The sequence below is a fragment of the Tachypleus tridentatus genome, chromosome 10, assembly GCF_004210375.1.
Source record: "Tachypleus tridentatus isolate NWPU-2018 chromosome 10, ASM421037v1, whole genome shotgun sequence".
In the NCBI taxonomy this organism is placed as follows: domain Eukaryota; kingdom Metazoa; phylum Arthropoda; class Merostomata; order Xiphosura; family Limulidae; genus Tachypleus; species Tachypleus tridentatus.
In genome coordinates, this window is record NC_134834.1 from 110,558,225 (window position 1) to 110,584,748 (window position 26,524).

The following is a 26,524-nucleotide window of genomic DNA, read 5'->3' on the forward strand; positions in this document are numbered from 1 at the left end:
GTGGGCGTGTGGAACAAGGAGTTGAAGGGATGTCTCCCATCAAAATGCAGAACATAACTTGGACAAACTATGGTAACAAGACAGACATTATGATATGGAATCAAGGTACGTTCCATTTGTGAAACTCGCCAAACTTTTCAGTATATACTTTTTATTAATACAATATTTCTATGTATTAATCCTTCCATATTTAGGTCGTTCGTGTTTTGTTTCTCATGATATAAAAAATATTTCATAAATGGCCATATATCTTCTGCTGTTGAAGATTTAGATGAACAGTCTGTTATACTAAAATCTGATCATTTCTACAGTGAATTAAAGCATGTGATAAATCTATTATTGAATTATATTATCTAGGTATTTCACAATAGTCTATTGTTGAATTGTATCATCTATGTATTTCACAATAGGTATCATTGATTTATATTATTTAGATATTTCACAATAGTTTATCATTGAATCCTTTACATGAAAATAACCAGTGGCGAAGCTATATGTTTCTCAATGGAAGAACAAAGGGATTTTTATCGGGGGACAAGTAAGGGTCAGATGCTATTTGTGTTTAGAATAACTGTTTTACTAACGTTGATTAGTAACTAAGACTTGTTTTAACCAAAAGGTTCTTCATATTTACTTCTTATCAATTGTTTCAACTTTTTTTTTAATTTTGCCTGGGGGGTGCAAGTACCCCAACCCCTTCCCCTGATCCCCTGATGACGCCACTGAAAACAAGTTTTTATCTATTTTCTCATGTGCACCAGCTGTTCATATAATATGAGTTTCTTATTTAAAAAAAAAACCACTTATATTAATTATTATAAAATAGTTGTTATTGGTATGTGTATTTTATTTGTTTAAAATAATTCTTATTGTCGTGTGTATTTTGCCTGTTATAACATAGTTGTTATTGCCGTGTGTATTTTACTTATTATAAAATAGTTGTTATTGTCGTGTGTATTTTACCTGTTATAACATAATTGTTATTGGTGTGTGTGTTTTACCTGTTATAACATAGTTGTTATTGTCGTGTGTATTTTACCTGTTATAAAATAGTTGTTATTGGTGTGTTTAATTCGATTCTTGTGGTATAGCTTTACTATATTTTTTATTGTTAAACTGTTGAACAGTAATTAAATAATTCCAGGTGTAGATATGTCAGTAAATATAAAAGTGTGATGATAAAAATAACTAAACTTAGAAATTACTAAAACCAGTATCCATTCTGTACCATATTGATAACCCGTTTTTATCTATGACAGTAAGCACAGCTGTAATTGGTCAGACCTGAATTTAGTATAATAACTTCAAATACACATGTTTGTGAGAGAGGAGGGAAGACAAAACAAAACTAAAGCTTCAAACTAACATTTAGTTACAACTACACATCTATATACTTGATTTCATCATCTACACATCCATATACTGATCTTGTCTTATACAAGTCCACACACTTTTTTACCCTATTCACATCCATGTAATGTTTTCAGATGCTAGTTTTCATCAACTATTCATCCATCTATTGACCTTCACCAACCACACGCTCAATTTTTGACTTTCATTAACTACATCTCTGTATAAGGGTTTTCTCTTTTACACATTCATAAAGAGATTTCATCATTTATATATATTGGGTTTTCCAACTATACGTCCTTGTAGTGGTTGTCATGAAATATACATCCATATACCGATTTCATCTCATACACACTCATATGCTGGATTTCATCACCTACACATCCATATAATAACTTTCACCAAATACATAAACACACACTGTATTTCATTATCTACACATCTATATACTGTTTTAATCAGCTACACATCATAATTTTGGTTGTTATCGTCTATACATCAATATACTGACTTAAAATAACCCATACATGGACTAAACATCGACATACTGACTTTCAACAACTACAAATCGATATAGTGGTTTTCGCCATCTACACATTGATATAGTGGTTTCATCTTGTACATATCCATATAATACTTCTAGTCAATTATTTATCCATCTACTGACTTTCATGTACTGTTTTTATCATATTCTCATTCATATGGTGACATTCGTCATTTACACAACCATATAATAACTTTCATCAACTACGCAACCATATACTGTTTTTTCATCTGCAACACGTCCGTATACTATTTATCATCAACAACACATCCATATGTTGAATTTCGTCAACTACACGTCCATATACCGGTTTTTATCAACTAAACATCTGTATACTGACTTTCATTATCCATATACTGACTTTTATTATCTTCACATCCAGGCTTTCATGAAACAAACATCCACATTCTTGTCTTTTATCTTTTACATATTGAGGTTTTTATATCGTGATGTATTAGATAAGACATCAGTCAAAGTTTTTATATGATGATATATGTTCTTTATCATGTCATTTTAAATTTTATGTTATAATATGTATTAGATAATACCACAATTTAGATTTTTACATCGTGACATGTAGAAGATGAATGTAGGTTTCCTACATCATGAAGTAATATATAATAAATCTTTGTATTTTCACATTTAAGACAACTTGTCAGTCTAGGTTTTAAATGGTGACTCGTTAAACAAGAATTCAGTGAAGATTGTCACGTCGTAACGTATTATATAATACTTATGTCCCGGTGTTTACGTCATAATATATATATACATAATACTTATATCAAGGTTTTACGTCGTAACAGTTATATGATACTTATATCTAGGTGTTTATATCAGCATTATATATATAACTTCTAACAACGTTTTTACGTTGTAACACATGAGAACAGATATAATTCAAGTTTTTACATAGTGGCCTATTAGATGATATATCAATGTGGAATTTTATATCATGAATTAGTGCATAACATATCTGTTCAGGTTTCCGTATCATGCATCATGTTAGTTTAGGTTTTTACATCATAAAATATATACAATAAAGTGTCTATCTAGGATCTTACATCATATTGTAATGTCAATATAGATTTTTCTGTCATGACGTATAAGATGAGGTGTAAAATTAGTTTTATATTTTTTGTCGTATTAAATAAGATGTCATTCAAGGTTTTACATCAAGAAATATTAACTAATCTAGGTTTTTTACAGTTCGAGGTTCAAAAGTGATTTTAATATAGGTATTTTCATCGTTTCATATTAGATAAGGTTTCATTTTAGGCTTTTACGTAGTGACTTATTAGATAATATGTTAGTATGAGATTTTACATCGGGTCGTATTAGATAAGATGTCAGTATGAGATTTTATATCGGGTCGTATTAGATAACATGTTAGTATGAGATTTTACATCGGGTCGTATAAGATAACATGTCAGTATGAGATTTTACATCGGGTGGTATTAGATAACATGTCAGTATGAGATTTTACATCGGGTCGTATTAGATAACATGTCAGTATGAGATTTTGCATCGGGTCGTATTAGATAACATGTCAGTATGAGATTTTACATCGGGTCGTATTAGATAACATGTTAGTATGAGATTTTACATCGGGTCGTATTAGATAACATGTTAGTATGAGATTTTACATCGGGTCGTATTAGATAACATGTCAGTATGAGATTTTACATCGGGTCGTATTAGATAACATGTCAGTATGAGATTTTATATCGGGTCGTATTAGATAACATGTTAGTGTAGGTTTTCATCTTGTAACGTATTAAATATTAGTTCAACTTTTTACATTGTAACGTATTAAATATTAGTTCAACATTTTACATTGTAACGTATTAAATATTAGTTCAACTTTTTACATTGTAGTGTATTAGATATTAGTTCAACTTTTTACATTGTAATGTATTAAATATTAGTTCAACTTTTTACAATGTAACGTATTAGTTCAACTTTTACATTGTAACGTATTAGATATTAGTTCAACTTTTACATTGTAATGTATTAAATATTAGTTCAACTTTTACATTGTAATGTATTAGATATTAGTTCAACTTTTACATTGTAATGTATTAAATATTAGTTCAACTTTTACATTGTAATGTATTAGATATTAGTTCAACTTTTTACATTGTAATGTATTAAATATTAGTTCAACTTTTTACATTGTAACGTATTAAATATTAGTTCAACTTTTTACATTGTAATGTGTTAAATATTAGTTCAACTTTTTACATTGTAATGTATTAAATATTAGTTCAACTTTTTACATTGTAATGTATTAGATATTAGTTCAACTTTTTACATTGTAATGTATTAAATATTAGTTCAACATTTTACATTGTAACGTATTAAATATTAGTTCAACTTTTTACATTGTAGTGTATTAGATATTAGTTCAACTTTTTACATTGTAACGTATTAGATATTAGTTCAACTTCTTATATTGTAATGTATTAAATATTAGTTCAACTTTTTACATTGTAACGTATTAAATATTAGTTCAACATTTTACATTGTAACGTATTAAATATTAGTTCAACTTTTTACATTGTAGTGTATTAGATATTAGTTCAACTTTTTACATTGTAACGTATTAGTTCAACTTTTTACATTGTAACGTATTAGATATTAGTTCAACTTCTTATATTGTAATGTATTAAATATGAGTTCAACTTTTTACATTGTAACGTATTAAATATTAGTTCAACATTTTACATTGTAACGTATTAGTTCAACTTTTTACATTGTAACGTATTAGATATTAGTTCAACATTTTACATTTTAACGTATTAAATATTAGTTCAACTTTTTACATTGTAGTGTATTAGATATTAGTTCAACTTTTTACATTGTAACGTATTAGTTCAACTTTTTACATTGTAACGTATTAAATATTAGTTCAACTTTTTACATTGTAACGTATTAGTTCAACTTTTTACATTGTAACGTATTAAATATTAGTTCAACATTTTACATTGTAACGTATTAAATATTAGTTCAACTTTTTACATTGTAACGTATTAAATATTAGTTCAACTTTTTACATTGTAGTGTATTAGATATTAGCTCAACTTTTTAAATTGTAACGTATTAGTTCAACTTTTTACATTGTAACGTATTAGATATTAGTTCAACTTCTTATATTGTAATGTATTAAATATTAGTTCAACTTTTTACATTGTAATGTATTAAATATTAGTTCAACTTTTTACATTGTAACGTATTAAATATTAGTTCAACATTTTACATTGTAACGTATTAGATATTAGTTCAACTTTTTACATTGTAATGTATTAGTTCAACTTTTTACATTGTAACGTATTAGTTCAACTTTTTACTTTGTAACGTATTAGTTCAACTTTTTACTTTGTAACGTATTAGATATTAGTTCAACTTCTTATATTGTAATGTATTAAATATTAGTTAAACTTTTTACATTGTAATGTATTAGATATTAGTTCAACTTTTTACATTGTAATGTATTAAATATTAGTTCAACTTTTTACATTGTAATGTATTAAATATTAGTTAAACTTTTTACATTGTAATGTATTAAATATTAGTTCAACTTTTTACATTGTAACGTATTAAATATTAGTTCAACTTTTTACATTGTAACGTACACGGTAATATGTTAGTCTTGGTTTTTTTACCTGGTAAAGTATTAAATGAGATGTCAGTGTAGGTTTCTACATCTTTACTTATTTTGCTCCATGATGTCTTGGTTTATATCTTGGTACATTAAGATTTACATCTCGACGCTTTGGATAAGATTTTAATCTATGTTTTTACATCATGATATGTTATATACGATGTCAGTTGAAGTACTTAAAATCATAATGAATGTTGGTTCTAGTGGGTAGAACAAGACTCCACCATCCTACAGAGAGATGATGACACTGTACAGCTAACGTTATAAAGCTACTTCGATCATTCCAGTTGATATCATCAAGAGGTTTAACCCTACATCAGTTGTTAGTAGCGAGATAAAGTACCTGAATAAAGAATATTAAGTCGTATATTACTCTGTTAAATTGTTTGCCTGTTTTAAGTCTTCTCCATTCCATCTATATTTACACACATTTATTGGTCTTACGTATAAAAATATTTTATGCTTATACGACCGAACTGTAAATCTTAGAACCATAGCAACGAAAACTTGCTCTTTAGGTGTAAGTGAGAGAATGTCAGACTATACTCTTGTATCAAGAATTGGGGGTAGGTGCAGTTGACTACATGTCTTTCCGCTATAAGTTCAAGATTAGGGACAATATGTTGAGACAGCTCCTGTGTAGCTATGTATGATACAAACCTTCACAAGTTCAAGATTAGAGACAATATGTTGAGACAGCTCCTGTGTAGCTATGTATGATACAAAACTCTACAAATTCAAGATTGGGGACAATATGTAGAGACAGCTCCTGTGTAGCTATGTATGATACAAAACTCCACAAGTTCAAGATTAGGGACAATATGTTGAGACAGCTCCTGTGTAGCTATGTATGATACAAAACTCCACAAGTTCAAGATTAGAGACAATATGTTGAGACAGCTCCTGTGTAGCTATGTATGATACAAAACTCTACAAGTTCAAGATTGGGGACAAAATGTAGAGATAGCTCCTCTGTAGCTATGTATGGTACACAACTCTAAGTTCAAGATTAGGGACAGTTTTTAGAGACTGCTATTCTACACAAACAACCAATTACCCATTTACCTTTTACCAATCTATCATTCTTTATTGTTTTCATTTACATGTCTAATTAACGATGTATTTAAGTGTACATACGTGTACAGTTACCTGTTTTAATTTACTTGTTCAACTACTAATCGAAGTAAGTATATTATTTTAGTGAAAATGAATACATTTTAATGAAGTTAAACAAGTAAAATCACAAGGAAAGACTGTGTTAAATTTTATTTATATTAGTTTGTTCTAACTTAAAAAACAAGCTGAAACAATAATAAATTAAACAATAAACGCTTCAATAATTGAAAAGACCCCGGGGTACGAGTTATAATGTGGGATTATAAAATGTACCATCGGTTTTGGAAATGACTGCGACACTAGGACCGTATTGCGGTGGGGATACACCGTCTATCAGTCTTAACATCCATTCGCCAGTCTTACATAAGAAATAAAAGAGTAGATCGATATAGAAACAGAAATTCGGAGGATGAAATGTGGGTGCTCGAGCTCACAACGTCCCACATCTATCTATACCACCCTTCACTGCCTGCAAATAGTTGTGAGAAAGCGACTGCTCTCCAAAATAAAGAAGAAAAGAATAATAAAACTTAACTAATGTAAAAATAAGAAAAAGGAAATAAGTTACTATCATTTGGGGTAAATAAGTTCATTTAATAAGGAAATTTAATAACTTTGCACTACTTTATGCGGATGCACACATTTCCGCATAAAGTAGTGCCAAGTTGTAAAATGACCCTATCCGTTTTCACTAACATTTATTCAATGTGTGTGAATTGTCGCTGACTATGTCACTCTTTCCATTACATTGTTCAATGTTTATGAAGTTAAGTGTCATAACCTTAACTAATGGGATATTGTGAAACTATAATTAAGCCTAGTGAGCTGATTATAGTAATTATATTGTTATAAATTTTATAACAAAAGATGCCTCACATGTCCTGCTCTAAATACGTTTCACCCTATTACTTACACAAATTTATTTCGTAAAATCAAAATGTAATTTATCTATTAACATGTACTAAATGTAAAATGGAATATGTGGGTCGAACTTCACACGCATTGCATATACGTATAAATTCACATAGATCTCAAGTTAAAAACAATTAAATGAATTCTATAGAATTAAAACATTTCAGGGTTCATCCTTTTACCTCTGTTAAGATGACAATATGAGAAATTGTTAATGAAGGCACCAATAGACTTCAACGAGAAAACTTCTACATTTTGAAGCTAGGAACATTATATTCTTATGGATAAAACCAATATTTTAATAATTCTACTGCTTTAAACTTGAATAATGATTTTTGTACTTCTAATTTTTCTCATAAAATCAGAAGACAAGAGGTAAAGAAATTAATTAATAAAATGAGTGAATTTTTCATAATTTTATAGTTATCTGGATAATAGTTTTATGCTAGTGTTAGTGTATGTACATTATTTTGTTAAAGGATTTACCAATTTAATATTCCCAAAATAAAAGTATTAATTAATGTAATAAAGGTGATTTTCTAAATGATCACACAAACACTTACTTGTAGGCATTATAAAATATCGATCATACAAACACTTACTTGTAGGCATTATAAAATATCGATCATACAAACACTTACTTGTAGGCATTATAAAATATCGATCATACAAACACTTACTTGTAGGCATTATAAAATATCGATCATACAAACACTTACTTGTAGGCATTATAAAATATCGATCATACAAACACTCACTTGTAGGCATTATAAAATATCGATCATTCAAACACTCACTTGTAGACATTATAAAATATCGATCATTCAAACACTCACTTGTAGGCATTATAAAATATCGATCATACAAACACTCACTTGTAGGCATTATAAAATATCGATCATACAAACACTTACTTGTAGGCATTATAAAATATCGATCATACAAACACTCACTTGTAGGCATTATAAAATATCGATCATACAAACACTCACTTGTAGGCATTATAAAATATCGATCATACAAACACTTACTTGTAGGCATTATAAAATATCGATCATACAAACGCTCACTTGTAGGCATTATAAAATATCGATCATACAAACACTTACTTGTAGGCATTATAAAATATCCATCATACAAACACTCACTTGTAGGCATTATAAAATATCGATCATACAAACACTTACTTGTAGGCATTATAAAATATCCATCATACAAACACTCACTTGTAGGCATTATAAAATATCGATCATACAAACACTTACTAGTAGGCATTATAAAATATCGATCATACAAACACTCACCTGTAGGCATTATAAAATATCGATCATACAAACACTCACTTGTAGGCATTATAAAATATGATATTATAATGGTGTGGTCAATCCCACTATTCGTTGGTAAAAGAGTTGGTGGTGGGTGGTGATGACTAGCTGCAGGGTTAGCACAAATAGCCCTCGAGTAGCTTTCCGCGAAATTCATACCAAACCAATACCATATATTCATAAACGTTTTATTTAACTAATCTAAATGTAGATTAAGTTAATAACTTCCCTTGTGAGTGGAAAAATAGTTTATTTATTGATACTTTTCATAAACATATTGTTACTGGAAAGTTGAATATTATAAAAGATAAAATATTACTTTAAATACTCAAAAAAGGATCTAAATACAGAATAGACACAAAATGTAGTAAAAATAATATTCTAAAATATAATGAAAACAATGTTGATTAATATATCTTAAAACTTAAATATATTACATCTTATCCGCCTAGATGGTTTCTGGAATGAAAGTTGTATCTACTTAAAAAATAAAAGTAAAATTATCCAGTATAAAATTAAAGAAATACCAAACAGATTTATCGTTTCATCAGTTAAAAAAGACGATACAAGAACTGCAAGAAAAGTAGTTCCTATTGATAAGGCTAACTGTAACACTGGTATCATTTGTAAAATGTTTTATACAATAATTGTGATAAAAGAAATCAATTGTACACAAACATTTAAACTTGTTAACCAATTCAAAGAAACAGTAATTAATAATTTCGTTAAATATTATAATAATCTTTATTTTAAACAAAATTCTTATGTAGATTTATCGTTTCTTTATGCTATTCCCAAACTACATAAATTTAGATTTATTTCCAATTCAATAAGAACAATTATCAAACGACTGGCTTTATTATCAAATAAATTACTTAATATGTTCTTGACAAAATAACAGATATGTGTTAATAATAAAACCACATTTTTTGGATAATAAAAAATAATCCACCTATTTTAGAATATCTAAAAAACTGTGAACAAGGAAATTACATTCAAACATTTGATTTTACCATATTGTACACCATGACTCCAATAAAAGATTTAATCTTTTTTCTTTAATTCATTAATATAGCATTCTGGTTTCCTTTTATAGAACTGAGAAAAAGAAAATTTAGCTCCAAAAACGTAAAAGAAATATTAACTTCCTGCATTTATAATAATTATATGATTTTCAATAAACAAGTTTTTAAACAAATAATACGAATTCCAATAGGAGTTAACTATTCTACTTGTATAACATATTTATCCTTTTACTATTATGAGAATATATTCGTTGAAAACTACACAAATGCAGATATATTTACATTACCTTACAGATATATAGATGATTTAATTAGTATAAATAATCCTGAAATAACTAATGTTGTTATCACTGTTTATCCAGCAGAATTATAAATTGAAAATACTTCAATATCTAATACAAAAATATATTATTTATATTTAGAAATTAAAATAATTGGTAAGGATATCAATGCAAATATTTCTAATAAAAGAAAATATTTTGCCTTTCCAATTTATGGTTTACCCTCTTTAATAGTAATGTACCGAACCGTTCTGTTATAAGCACTGTAACTTTGCAGTCATCAGATATTGTAAAATTTGTCATAAATTACAATATTTTATCAGTTATGTTGAAATACTGACACAGAAATTAATAGTGAATGGATTTAATAAAGAAACTTTAAGTTAAATTTTTAAACTATTCTGTAACAAATATGAGAATTTGTTAAACAAATATAAAGGAATAAAAATTAGAAAATTTTTATTTAACATTTCTAATAACTATTTTTAATTATGAATAAGGTCATTTAACAAATTGGGACTACTTTATGCGGATGTACACCTTGCCTTCTATAAAGGCTTGTTTGGAACATGATAGTTGTGGACTTGAACACCCACATCTCGCTCTCCTAATTTCTATTTCTGTAGGGCCCGGCATGGCCAAGCGTGTTAAGGCGTGCGACTCGTAATCTGAGGGTCGCGGGTTCGCATCCCCGTCGCGCCAAACATGCTCGCCCTTTCAGTCGTGGGGGCGTTGTTATAATGTGACGGTCAATCCCACTATTCGTTGGCAAAAGAGTAGCCCAAGAGTTGGCGGTGGGTGGTGATGACTAGCTGCCTTCCCTTTAGTCTTACACTCCTAAATTAGAGACGGCTAGCACAAATAGCTCTCGAGTAGCTTTGTACGAAATTCAAAAAACAAACAAACAAACTATTTCTGTATTGATTGTTACTCTTTTTATTTATTATGTGATACTGGCGAATGGATGTTAAGACTCATAAACGGTGTATCCCCACCACAATATGGGTTCTAGTTTCCAGTCACCTCCAAAACCTAGGGTACATTTTATAGTTTCACATTATAACTTATACTTTGGGATATTTTCAATTAGTACAGCGTTTTTGTTTATTTTGCTTTTACGTTTTATAACAAACTAATATGAGTATATATATATATATATATATTATTCCTAATTAGGCTTCTTCTCTATCTAGTTTTAAAATTCCTTGTACATATATATATATATGTGTATTTCTTCAACTACTCAAACAATATGTTCGGTTGTATAGTTATTTGTCTGTTAATAGTGATCTAGTTTTGTTTTATTATATGTTTCATTGTTCTTCTCATTATAACTATTATATGTTTCATTGTTTTTCTTATTATATCTCATGTGTCTTTCTTTTTATATGTTTCATTGTTGTTATTATATCTCATGTGTCTTTCTGTTTATATGTTTCATTGTTATTATTATATCTCATGTCTTTCTGTTTATATATTTCATTGTTTCTTATTATATCCGTTATATGTTTCATTGTTTCTTATTATATCTGTTATATGTTTTATTGTTCTTCTTATTATATTTATTATATGTTTCGTTGTTCTTATTATATCTGTTATATGTTTCGTTGTTCTTCTTATTATATCTATTATATGTTTCATTGTTCTTATTATTATATCTATTATATGTTTCATTGTTCTTATTATTATATCTATTATATGTTTCATTGTTCTTCTTATTATATTTATTATATGTTTCATTGTTCTTATTATATCTATTATATGTTTCATTGTTCTTATTATTATATCTATTATATGTTTCATTGTTCTTCTTATTATATCTGTTATATGTTTCATTGTTCTTATTATTATATCTATTATATGTTTCATTGTTATTATTATATTTATTATATGTTTCATTGTTCTTATTATTATATCTGTTATATGTTTCATTGTTCTTCTTATCTCATGTCTTTTCTTTTTTCTGAATTTTTTTTGTCTAGTTTTGCACTAGACAAATGTTTTCTCTTTGTTATTGTTTCTGATAATTTAATTATTTTGTAGCTCTGATGTTTGTCACCTGTAAGAAACACTTCTAACCAATGCGATATGATGCTTAGAAATGGAAACAGTTTATCTTCTGCTGAACCATGACGAAGATTCAAACGAAGAAACTGGCCTGGTATTGTCTAAATCTTAAATATACTTTTTTATTATATTTGAAATCAAGAAAAAACGTTATCAAAGTAAATATTAATTATAGTGACATATTGGTATGAGCACAAACTTCACTCGAATGGCTAGAGCCTTGACTGGTGTAATCTATTGTGTTGTTTTTGTGTCTAAATCAATTATGTTTAAGTCCACCAAATGCTATTTAACAAAATGCAAAAACCTGTTCTAATACTACTTTTTATGTCACCAATTTTCAAAAACTGTTAAATTTGATTTGCTGGTAGAATTTTTGTTTGTTTAGAATTAAGCACAAAGCTACACAATATGCTATCTGTGCTCTGCCTACCACGGGTATCGAAACCCGGCTTTTAGCGATGTGAATCTGCAGAAATGCTGCTGTGCCACCATTAGGGTGCTTACTGGTAAGAGGTCGTAATTCACTTCTTGCAAACTATAAATTCGGACCTGGCATGGCCAAGCGCGTAAGGCGTGCGACTCGTAATCTGAGGGTCGCGGGTTCGCGCCCGAGTCGCGCCAAACAAGCTCGCCCTCCCAGCCGTGGGGGCGTTATAATGTGACGGTCAATCCCACTTTCGTTGGTAAAGAGTAGCCCAAGAGTTGGCGGTGGGTGGTGTAGACTAGCTGCCTTCCCTCTAGTCTTACACTGCTAAATTAGGGACGGCTAGCACAGATAGCCCTCGAGTAGCTTTGTGCGAAATTCCAAAACAAAACTATAAATTCTCTGTTTGCTATTAATCTACGCGACGTACTGTATCCACCACGTGTTTCCAAATCTGGTTTTATCGTTGTAAGACTTCACATTTACCGCTGAACAACTGGGAAGCAAAAACTTATTGTGATGACAAAATCCTAATTTATTATAAAAACATTTACAAGAGAGAGAGAGAAAAATATATTTGATAAGTTTATTACAGTTCAAGTTTCATGACGAACATTTGTTTATCAAAACGAACAAAACTATAAGAGACGAACGACAAGATAGACAAAAATATGAATTTAATTTCAGTACAACCACATTTTTGTTTAAATATTCTTCCACAAGAACATGAAAATGAACAATTCAGAAAAAAAGTTAACTCATACGTCGAATATGAAAGGTTTATCACTTGTTACATGTTTGGATAGATGACTTTCGCTAGGCCTGTTACACTTTGTTTTCAATTTCGCTCCGTGCAAAATGGCGAGTTCACTCTAAATTTCACGTTTCTAGTATTCCTGTAACTGGACAGTAAAGTGAAACATTAATCCTAAAGTTTGGGCTTTTCAGTTTGTTCAGATTCAGTCCTAGGACTAGGATCTAACTTTTGTATAACATAGTATGTGCTGCCTGGCGAAATGACGTCTGCCCGTAACGTAACAAGAAATGAAGTTTTTCCGATATGTATTAATATATTTATTGGGTTGAGGAATAATTCGTGAGCGTTTTTCAAGTTAAAAAATATATTCATAAATTAAACGCTTTAGCAAAATATTTCATGTCATTTGGTAGATAATTTTTTGCTCTAATAGATGGTGTGTTTGATTTTCATATGTCTTTAATTTTTGCTTTCATTTTCAGCTCATTAGATGGAATGTCAAGTGGAAAAAATCGAGCATTTTCGACACCATCTGCTTTTCGCATTTAATTTCTTGCAATTTCGTTTACAACAATGCATACTATATACCTAGGTATTACATGAAATAAAGTATCATAATAAATGTTTTGGGTGTAATGTGTTCATGCATTGAAGTATTGTATAGTCTTGCATGTAATGCTTGAATGAAATTATTTAAAAACGCTCACGAATTATTCCTCAACCTAATATTTATCTACTTTAAGTTTGTAAAAAGTCATACACTTATCACGTGAAAAGAAACAACAATAATAATGACATTGTATATTTAACATTACTATGCTTCTTCTAACAACACTATCACAGGTTTGGAGCTAAATGTTATAGTCAAAATTTCTCACACGTGTGACGTCACCATGAGGGTACATTTATTGTTTTTGTGATTCAGTGTTTTTAAAGTCTGGGTTAAAGTTTCCTTGTAGATGCAACAGTTTCTAGTTTTTCTCTGATTTAACACTAAAACGGAAAATCCATACTAAAGTTTTAATATACTGTGTTTATGTGATTGCCAGGTACTTAGGGCTCTCCACCACTATTCTAAGGGTTGAGGGCTTAAATCCCGTGAAACTAAACATGTTCATCCTTTCAGACGTGGGAGCATTATATTGTGACATTCAATCCCACTATTCGTTGCTAAAAGAGTAGCCTTAGAGGTAGAGGTGGGTGATGATTATTAGCTGCCTTTCTTCTTGTCTTGCCCCCCCCACTAGTTCAGAGGTAAGTCTACAGATTTACAACGCTAAAATCAAGAGTTCTCCTTAGTAGACTCTGTTATAGCCCTATGTAGCTTTGCTATAGTAAAAACACAAACACTTCTTGTCTTACACTGCTAAATTAGGGACGGCTAGCGTAGATAACCCTCGTGTACCTTTGTGCGAAATTCAAAACAAACAAACTTTTATCCGGCACAGTAGCAAAACGGAAAATCCACTTTAGTTTTACCTTAGCCATGATTTAAGTCTTCTTCACTATACTTTCTACGTCTCTCATTTTCATAAGGAGCTTCAGTATGTTTTTATTCTATCGATAAACATATCTACTGTCAGTTTCTAATTATTATCTCACGCATTTGTTATTTGTTTAAAAAAAATTAATAACCTCTCTTGCTAAATATCCTGGTCCAAAACGTACTTTAATTGTAGTTAACCAGCTTTCGGACATTCTTTGTTATATTTAATAATCACTTACTACTTTGTTGGAACCTCACTTAGTACTGACTCCATAAACGAGATTAGCAGAGGGGAGCATTCATCCCAATTTTGTTTTCTGCGAGATTTACAATACTTTCTCTCTCTCTAAATGTTTGAGAATATATATTTGTATGTCCAGGAGGGTCAGGTGCACTAGACCTCTTCCTCCTTCCTTTACATTGTTTGAGTGGACTTATTAATATATTTAAAGTAAATACAGAGGGCCAGAGTGATAAGCATAACTCTAACTCAGGCCTTTTACAGGGCAATGTCCATGTATATTGTTCTTTCTTTCCTTTTTAATAAGTCTAGAACGTAGGTGGTTTGTTTTATTTTAGCACTATTTCATTATTATTATTTTAAATTTGATTTTATCTTGAAGATCTAATGTACAAATTTAACGGGGAGAGGTGTTTAGGTCTCTCAGCATCATATATGCAATATCTGTCTAGTTTGCATAACAACTCATTTTTTTGCCAATTTTTATCAAAATATTTTATTGTACTATGTAGAAGTCTATCTGGTATTGTTTGTGTGTTTGAGTAATTGTGCATGAACTTTAAGGAAGTGGTTTGTACTCTGTATGCTGATGTAATTAGTGTATTTTGTAATGTTTGGAGTTTGGTTTGTATTTGTTTTTCACTTATAATGATCCATGCAGGAGCTGCATAGTCTATTACTGGTCTAATGTATGTCTTGTATATTTTAATGTTTTCTCGTGTTGTTCCGTAGTTTTTACCAGTTAGACTCTAGCATAGTTTGTTCTTCGCCAAATTTACATGTTTTGTCCAGGTAAGTTTGCAATAATATGTTAGTCCTAGAAATTTTGCAGATGTAACAGTTTGGAGAAGCTCTTCGTTCATGTAGATCTGTGATTGAACTTTTTGATGTTTTGTTGAGTTTGAAAATATCACTAATTGTGTCTTTGCTGTGTTTATTTTGATTCTATATTTTTCACAATATTCACATAATCCATTTAGTTGTGGTTGTAAGTTAGTGGCTACTATTTCGGGTGTAGGGGAACTTTTTCAAATAGTTACATCATCAGTGAACTGTGACGAGTATCCATGATTTGGGTCTTTAAGTGGCATATTATTTACATACATGATGAAGAGAATAGGACTAACCACCCCTCCTTGAGGAACTCCAGCTTCTGGAGTGAAGAACTCCGAGAAAGTTCCCTCTACGTTTATTCTACATTTTCTATTTTCCAAAAAGTTAGATAACCAGCGCATTAATAATTCCACACGGTAGTCCTACTTCATTCATACGAAATCGAAGACCATCGTGCCATACAGTGTCGAATGCTTTCTCGATATCAAAGAAAAACGCGACAGTTCATTCTTTTTTAATAAAAATGTTTATTATTGTTTCCGTTAATATAATTAAGTGATATGTTGTTTGTCTAAGTTAATTTAATTAAGTGATCTGTTGTTTGTCTATATTTTCTAAATCCGTTTTATTCCACTGATAATTTTGAAATCATCTCCAAAAATGTGGAGAGTCTATTACTTATTATTCTTTCAAGAATTTTGCCTACATAGTTGATCAGGCTGATTGGTCGATAACTGTTTGGTTTATTAGCTGGTTTTTCTTCTTTGTAGAACATTAAAATATTAACTTGCTTCCAAGAAACTGGGCCGTATCCAGAGTATAAAGATAAATTAAATACAGCTAATTGGTGGTCAAATAATTTTGGAGTGCCTTTTCTGAGAAGAATTGTTTATATTCCATTATTTCCCGGTGCTTTGTGTTTTGAATTTTGATTGCTTGTTTGAGTTCAGTTAGTGTGTTTTTTTGGTGAGTAATAGAGTATTGTAGTCATATGTGTTATTAGTGTTGCTGTTAATAATGTTGACTGGAAAATGTGGTTTATATAGTTCTATGTTATTTGTTACATGATTGTTTACTTTGTTATAATAATAATTGTTCATGTCCAGATTATTATGTATTTTAAAAGTGTTTTGTAATCGAATTACTTTATTTTATAATTATAGTGTGGACTACGAAGGAACGGAACCACAAGGGCAAAATGTAAACGAAAACGAACAACATAAGATACAGATGGCAGTAGAGTATCATTGGGAAACAGGTCGACATGACTCAGGAAAATCTGAATCATGTGAGTCAGTAAGTAAGGAACAGGATTATGGCGTTTCTTTTTTTGGCGTTAGGTCATATCTAAATAATTTTTATGAAGATTTGACGGTGAAAACTCCTGATATTTATGAAGAGTTTGATGAGTATAACTATCAGTTCTTGACCGACCAAAAAAACAGATGTAACAAAGCTACATTCTGGAAGATAATCTTTTCCACTGGCCTTGTCTTACTTATTTTAGGCTTAATTCTGCTTCTACTTGGCTACTTCCTTCCTCAAAGACGTGTAGTTGTTGGCTTCCAAGCAGATTTTGAAATTATAGATCGCTCGGCGTTGGTTTTCAATGAAAATCTTGATATATGTAAAGGAACAGGGTTAATTGTCTTCTGTATAGGAGGAACTATTTCCTTGGTAGCCTTGTTATTATCCAACCTTTTCACGACCTACTGTGATGGACACAGCGAGCTGGTTAGATTTGAAACCAATTTTAAAGAAATTCGTTAACTGATAAGATTCCTATTATAGGAAAGTTGACGAATTTTCAACCGAAAGACAGAGAAAATCGTGTAGTTGTTAGTACTACTGGATTATATCAAGCCCATGAAAACATATACCACCGGTTTACACCTAGTCCCATAAAACATATTACAGCCGATTTTCATCAAGTCCCATAAAAACCAGATTTTCACTTGATTTCCTTGAATGAATGAAATAAACAAAAACAAAAATCGAAATGATTAGAAATAACTTTGTTTTACTTAGCATAATTAAACCTATACTGACATGCTAAGGCAATGCTCAAGTACTTATGGGCTTATTATATTAAATAAGTTTATTACAATGTTAATAACTGAATGTTTCCACAAAGTGGACTTCCCTTCCAAAAACTTCCAAGTACCTTTTCTTGTGATTCATTAAATTTTTAAAAACATTTTACTGTTTTTGAAACATCACAAATTTACTAGGAATTTGGCATACAATGTACACAATCTTATTGCTTGAAAAGACAAATTCAATACTGAGAAGAGTTGTATCCATTAGAAGCAGCTTGAGAGGTATTTTGAAACGTTATTTGATAGTTTTGTTTCTTGCAGCTATTGGTTACCTTCACTATGGTATATGTCAAGTGCTAGAAAAGACCCGCGCTCGTTGCTTTAAACTTTTCCATTATTATATGTTCAAAATAACTTAATGTAATCAGTTTTCAAACTGATTTTGTGCTGTAAATACTGTAATCTTATTGTAACGTAACATGTCTTTTTTGTTTATTTTCTAAAACAGTTTTAAATAATGGTGATACTTGTTTCTGACTGTCGAAATGTTAAATTACCCATCATTTGTATACCTATTGAACAACAAAGTTTTAAATATGCTATATCACAATGAAATCTATGTAAGACTTGTCAGCGACGCCTGTTTGAGTCCTCAAAAATGATTCCATCACTTTGATCAGGAACAGTACCAGTTTTATGATCAATGTATAAATCTGTTTAAACATTTTAGATCAAGGATGTCGTTCTGTGAGTTTGAAACAATATATATTTTCACTTATTTACTTTTATTGAGGAACTCGCTCATAACCTCAAAAACTGCACCCTAAAAGAACACAAAACGACAAACTAGATCATTAGATAATAATACGATGTTGTGATAAGCTAATATTTCATAAAGAAAAAAATGCTATATCCTGAGCAATTAGCCCAATAATGTTTCACCTGTTTCATTTATTATATTTGACAAGTTAGACCGTTGCTAAAGAATGTAAAACATGATTGTGACAAGTCAATCCATTACTAAACAAACAAAAACTATGATATTATGACAAGCTAAGTTATTACTAAACAACAAAACTATGATATTATGACAAGCTAGGCCATGACTAAACCAAAAACTGATATTTTGACAGACTAGGCAATTACTAAAGTATATAAACTATGATACAGTGTACTTATTTATTTCTTAGTGGCTCGAATTGATTTGCTTTTGTTCACAAAGTAGTTTAATATTTGGAGTTATAGGTGTTACCTGTAAGCGCAAATTATCTTCAATATTTAGCCTGTTTCTAAATTTAGTCTTTGTAGCTGTATACAGTGAAAATGTTTGCTCACAAATATATGTTGTTGGAAAACGCATCGAAATTTTCAAAGCTCTGTCACTTGTTTTGTGATTTTTTTTCCCCGTTGAAAGTTTGTTCTTAGGGTGTAATCAGTTTAAATTTCTATAAGTTGTTCTTCTTTTTTCAAAGGCAAATCGTTGGTATTTGCAAAGTCAACAAAGGGATTTTGAATCCACAGTAATTTTTCTAAGTGAGGAGGGAAGTACTCCCCACTAGTTGTACACAAATCAGATATGTGCTGCAAGACTGAAACTTTTGCATCTTCACATATCCTTGATTCTTTGAGAAACCGAGTTGTCAAAAAGAGGCACAGAGTTAACGTTTTTAAGAAATTTCTCATCAATCGTGCACTCTACCAAATCTTTTGCGCTTGGTTTTATCAAATCTTTCGCAATCCGTTAACTAACACGATATGAAACAATAAGAGCACCTTTGTTGTTCTGATGGACAAACGAACGAAATGTAGCTTTTCTTGCATTTAGTTGGAATTTTTAATTCAGAGTGTTTGGTTTCTAGATGCCGTTTTAACTTTGCTGGATGCAAACTACTGTTACTCAAGACTGTTCTACATTCAATACACAACCCACTAGGTCCATCTTCATTATCTGTTCATTTAAAACCATATTCAATAAAACTTTCATCACACTTTCTCTTCTTGTTTCATCACCCTGCGTTGATGAATTCGTATTAGGCCTAGGCCTAGGAAGATTTTTACTCGTATCAGATTTATTACTGATATTCAACCACTTACCCATTATAAGAGTGACAACTAATTATTAGTTTCTCTAAAAATGTATTCTTATACTTTTGGCACTTCAAAAGTATTTTCATGGAACAAAATAGCTTCTTAATTAAAACTCGTTCAAGCACTTGAGTTTTATCATCTTACAATGACATGCTGACCTAAGATCAATGTTGCCATAACGAAGTCAGAAAAAAAATTGTGGATAAAATGCTAGGCCGCTAGAATAATGTTTTTCTAAAGGAAAGTGGTAACCTATTATGTTTACATTTTTTAACAGAAATGTTAAATCAAATAACAAAATATTAAGCCAGATCTGATGTGCGTCTAAATCTCGAACAAATTGAAACATGACGTCATAGAGCTCATTTCGGTACCAAGTTTGTGTAATTATAAAAAAAATGAACCTAACCTTACCTAACAATTACCAATTATAATTGTCATAAATATAGTTATCTTCATATAAATATACTTTGAAATTGAAACAATTGATACTGCATCTAATTGCATCACAGTGTTTCAAATTTGGACCAGTTCCAGCTATGACGTCATGTTTCATTTCGTTCAAGATTTAGCAGCTAATCCAGTTCTGGCTTTTATAAGACAAATGGCATCACAACCCAGGGTTCATCGATGTTTCATATGAAAATTACAAGGCTATCTTGCATCTCGAATGACGCATACGATCTTGAGAAGGTGCAATATCTACAAGCAACCAGTGATGCCACTGTTAATGTTAATTGAGATTGTATAAACACTTTTACCGCGAGAACTTCCCCTAAGCTAAATAAAATCGTCTGGCGTTAGGCAGAATAAAATATTAAAAGGTCCAATACGCGATAAACCTGTTATATTAAAGATATATTTTAATTTTTGTACAGAGTATTCTGATTTAATTTTACAGTTTTAGGAAAATAATATTAACATTCTAAAATGTCCTCGCATAGTTTGAAAAACCTTGAGCTAAGCCATTAAAAGAGTATAAAGAATGATATTGTGACAAAATAGGCCATTATTCGAGAAAAAATGACACTGTAACAAGCCAAGTTATTACTACAAAATGTAAATTATGATATTCTGACAAGCTAAGACATTACTAGATAATGTAACTTATTATATAGTGGCAAGCATGATCATTATTAGAAAACGTAAAGTATGGTATTGTGAAAAGCTAGGGCATTATTACAGAATTGAGAGTATTATATTGTGACAAATTAGGCCATTTCTAAAAAAATGTAAATTACTATATTCTGACAAGCTACACCACTATTAGAGAATGTAAATAATGATATTGTAAAAAGCTAGACCATTATTACAGAATGTAGAATATTATACTGCGACAGACTACGGCAATTCTAGAGAATTTAAATTATCATATGACGACACGATAGAACGTTATTACAGAAAGCAAATTATGATATTGTGACACGCTAATCCATTACAGAAGAATATAATGTATGAAACTGTAACAAGCAAGGTTATTATTAAAGAATATAAAGTAACAAGCTAGGGCATTTCTAAATATTATAAAATATGATATCGTGAAAAGCTAGGTCATTATTGCAGAATGTATATTATGATATTATGACAAGCTAATGCATTATAAGAGAATGTTGAGTAAGATATTGTAACAAGCTAGGCCATTAGAAAGTGTAAAGTAAGATATTGTGACAAGCTAGGCTATTATTAAAGAATGTAAATTATAATATTATAAGAAGATAGATCATTACTACAGAATGTAACATATTATAGTTTAACAAGATAGATCATTACTACAGAATGTAACATATTATAGTTTAACAAGATAGATCATTACTACAGAATGTAACATATTATAGTTTAACAAGATAGGCCGTTACTAAAAAATGTAAAGATTATACTGTGAGAAGATAGGCTCTACTAGAGAATGTAAAGATTATACTGTGACAAGATAGGCCGTTACTAGAGAATGCAAAGATTATACTGTGACAAGATAGGCCGTTACTAGAGAATGCAAAGATTATACTGTGACAAGATAGGCCGTTACTAGAGAATGCAAAGATTATACTGTGACAAGATAGGCCGTTACTAGAGAATGCAAAGATTATACTGTGACAAGATAGGCCGTTACTAGAGAATGCAAAGATTATACTGTGACAAGATAGGCCGTTACTAGAGAATGCAAAGATTATACTGTGACAAGATAGGCCGTTACTAGAGAATGCAAAGATTATACTGTGACAAGATAGGCCGTTACTAGAGAATGCAAAGATTATACTGTGACAAGATAGGCCGTTACTAGAGAATGCAAAGATTATACTGTGACAAGATAGGCCGTTACTAGAGAATGCAAAGATTATACTGTGACAAGATAGGCCGTTACTAGAGAATGCAAAGATTATACTGTGACAAGATAGGATGTTACTAGAGAATGCAAAGATTATACTGTGACAAGATAGGCCGTTACTAGAGAATGCAAAGATTATACTGTGACAAGATAGGCCGTTACTAGAGAATGCAAAGATTATACTGTGACAAGATAGGCCGTTACTAGAGAATGCAAAGATTATACTGTGAGAAGATAGGCCGTTACTAGAGAATGCAAAGATTATACTGTGACAAGATAGGCTCTACTAGAGAATGCAAAGATTATACTGTGACAAGATAGGCTCTACTAGAGAATGCAAAGATTATACTGTGACAAGATAGGCCGTTACTAGAGAATGCAAAGATTATACTGTGACAAGATAGGCCGTTACTAGAGAATGCAAAGATTATACTGTGACAAGATAGGCTCTACTAGAGAATGCAAAGATTATACTGTGACAAGATAGGCCGTTACTAGAGAATGTAAAGATTATACTGTGACAAGATAGGCCGTTACTAGAGAATGCAAAGATTATACTGTGACAAGATAGGCCGTTACTAGAGAATGCAAAGATTATACTGTGACAAGATAGGCCGTTACTAGAGAATGTAAAGATTATACTGTGACAAGATAGGCCATTACTAGAAAACGCAAAGATTATACTGTGGCAAGATAGGCCATTACTAGAGAATGTAAAGATTATACTGTGACAAGATAGGCCGTTACTAGAGAATGCAAAGATTATACTGTGACAAGATAGGCTCTACTAGAGAATGCAAAGATTATACTGTGACAAGATAGGCTCTACTAGAGAATGCAAAGATTATACTGTGACAAGATAGGCCGTTACTAGAGAATGTAAAGATTATACTGTGACAAGATAGGCCGTTACTAGAGAATGCAAAGATTATACTGTGACAAGATAGGCCGTTACTAGAGAATGCAAAGATTATACTGTGACAAGATAGGCCGTTACTAGAGAATGTAAAGATTATACTGTGACAAGATAGGCCATTACTAGAAAACGCAAAGATTATACTGTGGCAAGATAGGCCATTACTAGAGAATGTAAAGATTATACTGTGACAAGATAGGCCGTTACTAGAGAATGCAAAGATTATACTGTGAAAAGATAGGCTCTACTAGAGAATGTAAAGATTATACTGTGACAAGATAGGCTCTACTAGAGAATGTAAAGATTATACTGTGACAAGATAGGCCGTTACTAGAGAATGTAAAGATTATACTGTGACAAGATAGGCCGTTACTAGAGAATGTAAAGATTATACTGTGACAAGATAGGCCGTTACTAGAGAATGTAAAGATTATACTGTGACAAGATAGGCTGTACTAGAGAATGCAAAGATTATACTGTGACAAGATAGGCCGTTACTAAAGAATGCAAAGATTATACTGTGAAAAGATAGGCCATTACTAGAGAATGCAAAGTACAATATGCTGATAAGCTAGACAATTACTATAGAATGTAAATTATTATATCGTAAGCTGGGTCATTATTAGTGAATGTAGAGTATGATGTAGAGTGACAAACAGTACCCTAATCACGTGTCATCTGAAAAATAATACATTTAGAAACTTTGCACCATCAATATGCATTTTCAAGGAACAAGTTACACTGTCGAACTGTACTAATATCAAACACGTTACATTATTAAACTGTAATAACATCGAACACCTTACCCTGTCAAAGAGTACTTCAAGTTCCGTCAGGTACAAAATAGTTTTATCACGTGGGTATACTTGGAATTATTCTATATATATTTGTCATTTCCTAATGATAACTTAGTAAACATATATATTTTTATCATAGTTTGATGTCGTAACTGTATTGATGCGTAGGACAGAAAATATTAGTTTTTAATTTATTTTTCATAATTTGCTTATTTGGATCAGTGAAATTTTAGTATTGTTTTCAAACGGCCATGGAAAGGTTTTAAATACAAGTAGGGGCATTGCAAGAGTCGAAATTCAATGAAGCCCCAGAACTGAATAAGCCACCATTCTGTGTTCATTCTCAGATACTGTTGTCGAGGTGTATTGTTAGATGGTAGAATATAACACTGTTGTAAATCTTATTTAGTTCCTGTAATGCATATTGGTGTACAGAAGACTTACAAATAATAAAAATAAACGACCTTATAACACAAAAATGTTTTTATTTAATTAACACTCTCAACGTTTCGCTTTACAACTTCAGTAGTGTTCACTGAAACCCAAAACGAAAATGATAGTACAAACCTTCAAAGGCCGAGTGTAATTAATTAGACATGTTGGTGTTATATTGTTCTAAATCTGGTGGTCCTCCTATATGATTAATAATACCATTATCAGCGTAAATTCATTACTTAATTTCTGTAATGCGTATTGGTGTGTAAAAATGTTTTAACACCAGTAATAAACGACCTTCTAACACCAAATTTAGTTTTCTTTCACCTAGTTATAATTTATCTTTTAGTGGAGCTCTTCAAAGAAGCTGTAAAGCGAAACGTTGAATCACGTAAAGGAAAATTAAATGTGGTATTGTAAGGTAGTTCGTACCTAGTATTAAAATATCGTTGTAAATTGTAATAGGTCTGTCTAGTACCAGTTTGGATATCGTGGAGGAAATATCTGACTGTTAAAACTAAAAATATAAATACAAGTATATACTTTTATCTATTAATTCGTATTTTATTGTATATTGAATGTATGAGTGCGCATATGTATATACAAGCTATTAAATGTATTTAAAATCAGCGTAATAAAATTGTAACTAATAAATTCTTTTCACGTTTATATTACTATAAGAAAAAGAAAATTCACAGCTTCTTCTATTATCGCTAGGCAACAAAAAGATTTACTACAGAAGGTAACTCAAAAGATTAGGGTAATTTGATGACACAGATTACAAAAATGTTTACAGAATTTATCGATCATCTCTAGATTTTAATTCATTATAATGTTTGAATACCTTTATTAGCACTATATGAAATACCATGTAAAATATTTAATTCAGCACAATAGATTTATGTTGTGAAATTAGGGACAATATGTAGAGATAGCTTTTTGTAGCAATGTATGATACAAAACTAAGTTAAAAATTAGGGACAATATGTAGAGATAGCTTTTTGTAGCTATGTATGATATAAAACTAAGTTTAAAATTAGGGACACTTTTAGCATACATTTTTGATAACTTCAAACACTGCCTGTATTGCACTATTGTTACATTACAAACATATTGTTCATATATGCTATTTGTTCCCGATATAATTGCAGCGAATTGCACCATTTTTATTTCACTTCCACACTTATCTGCTCCACCCAGGAATCAGAAAACATTCACATGGTCAGTTCAGTACAATATTCGAGAAGTCCATCGACTGAACATAAAAGAGAGCAGTCAGATGCCTCTCATTTACTCAGTTGGTAACTTTACCTCAGTCTATGTAGTCAAAAGCAAAATCTGATCTTCCTTCCATCACACCCATAATATAATACTCTGCAAAATGTCACATTTTTGGTTATCTTTTAAAAACTCTAGCTAAACATAAATTCAGTTGTATATTTTAGAAAATTGTTTGAAATGCTGAGTGCCTTCAGAACAACTAAAGCCCGAGGGTGCAAAAGTCACCCATACAGCTTCATGAAAGAAAGATATCACACACAGGTAAAGGTAACTTACCACTTTTGTAGTAAAATTGATGACCAAGAAAAACATTTAACATACGTTCTACAGTTTGCATATCTGGCTTGACTCAGTAGCTGAACAATAAGAGTGTATGCCATCTACAGTTTCCATGACATGAAGTGAATGAAAGATAATATGACTGTTAGTTTTACATCACTAATATTTTTAAATATTCAGGCCACACTAAACAATACATTAAATATTCAGATATTACATCTGCAATGAACCCAGTACTTCATGGGGATGGTCTTCCAGTGCCATATCCAGTAGTAAATAGAAAGGTTAACCTGCAAAGACAATGAATCATATTCCTTAGTAATTCTGTTCCTGTGGTACC

The 26,524-nt window shown here is 30.7% G+C and overlaps 2 protein-coding genes across 2 annotated transcripts in view; one reads left to right on the forward strand and one right to left on the reverse strand.

Moving 5' to 3' along the window:
* On the forward strand, positions 1-25,275 carry LOC143230079 (neurensin-1-like). Its single transcript, XM_076463089.1, has 3 exons — positions 1-105; positions 12,258-12,375; positions 17,190-25,275. The coding sequence occupies exons 2-3, from the start codon at positions 12,344-12,346 to the stop codon at positions 17,794-17,796; spliced, it is 639 nt and encodes a 212-aa protein (XP_076319204.1). The 5' UTR covers positions 1-105; positions 12,258-12,343; the 3' UTR covers positions 17,797-25,275.
* The window catches only part of LOC143230078 (E3 ubiquitin-protein ligase RNF144A-like), a 20,611-nt gene continuing 19,251 nt past the window's right edge, over positions 25,165-26,524 (reverse strand). Inside the window, exon 10 of the transcript XR_013016224.1 lies at positions 25,165-26,474. The gene's annotated coding sequence lies outside the window, so the exon portion shown is untranslated. The remainder of the gene's footprint in view (positions 26,475-26,524) is intronic.

Excerpts from the sequence above, each read along its gene's own strand:
- LOC143230079 (XM_076463089.1), top strand. The coding sequence starts at position 12,344 with ATGACGAAGATTCAAACGAAGAAACTGGCCTG. Across the intron at positions 12,376-17,189 it reads CAAACGAAGAAACTGGCCTG|TGTGGACTACGAAGGAACGG; the intron begins GTATTGTCTAAA and ends TTATAATTATAG.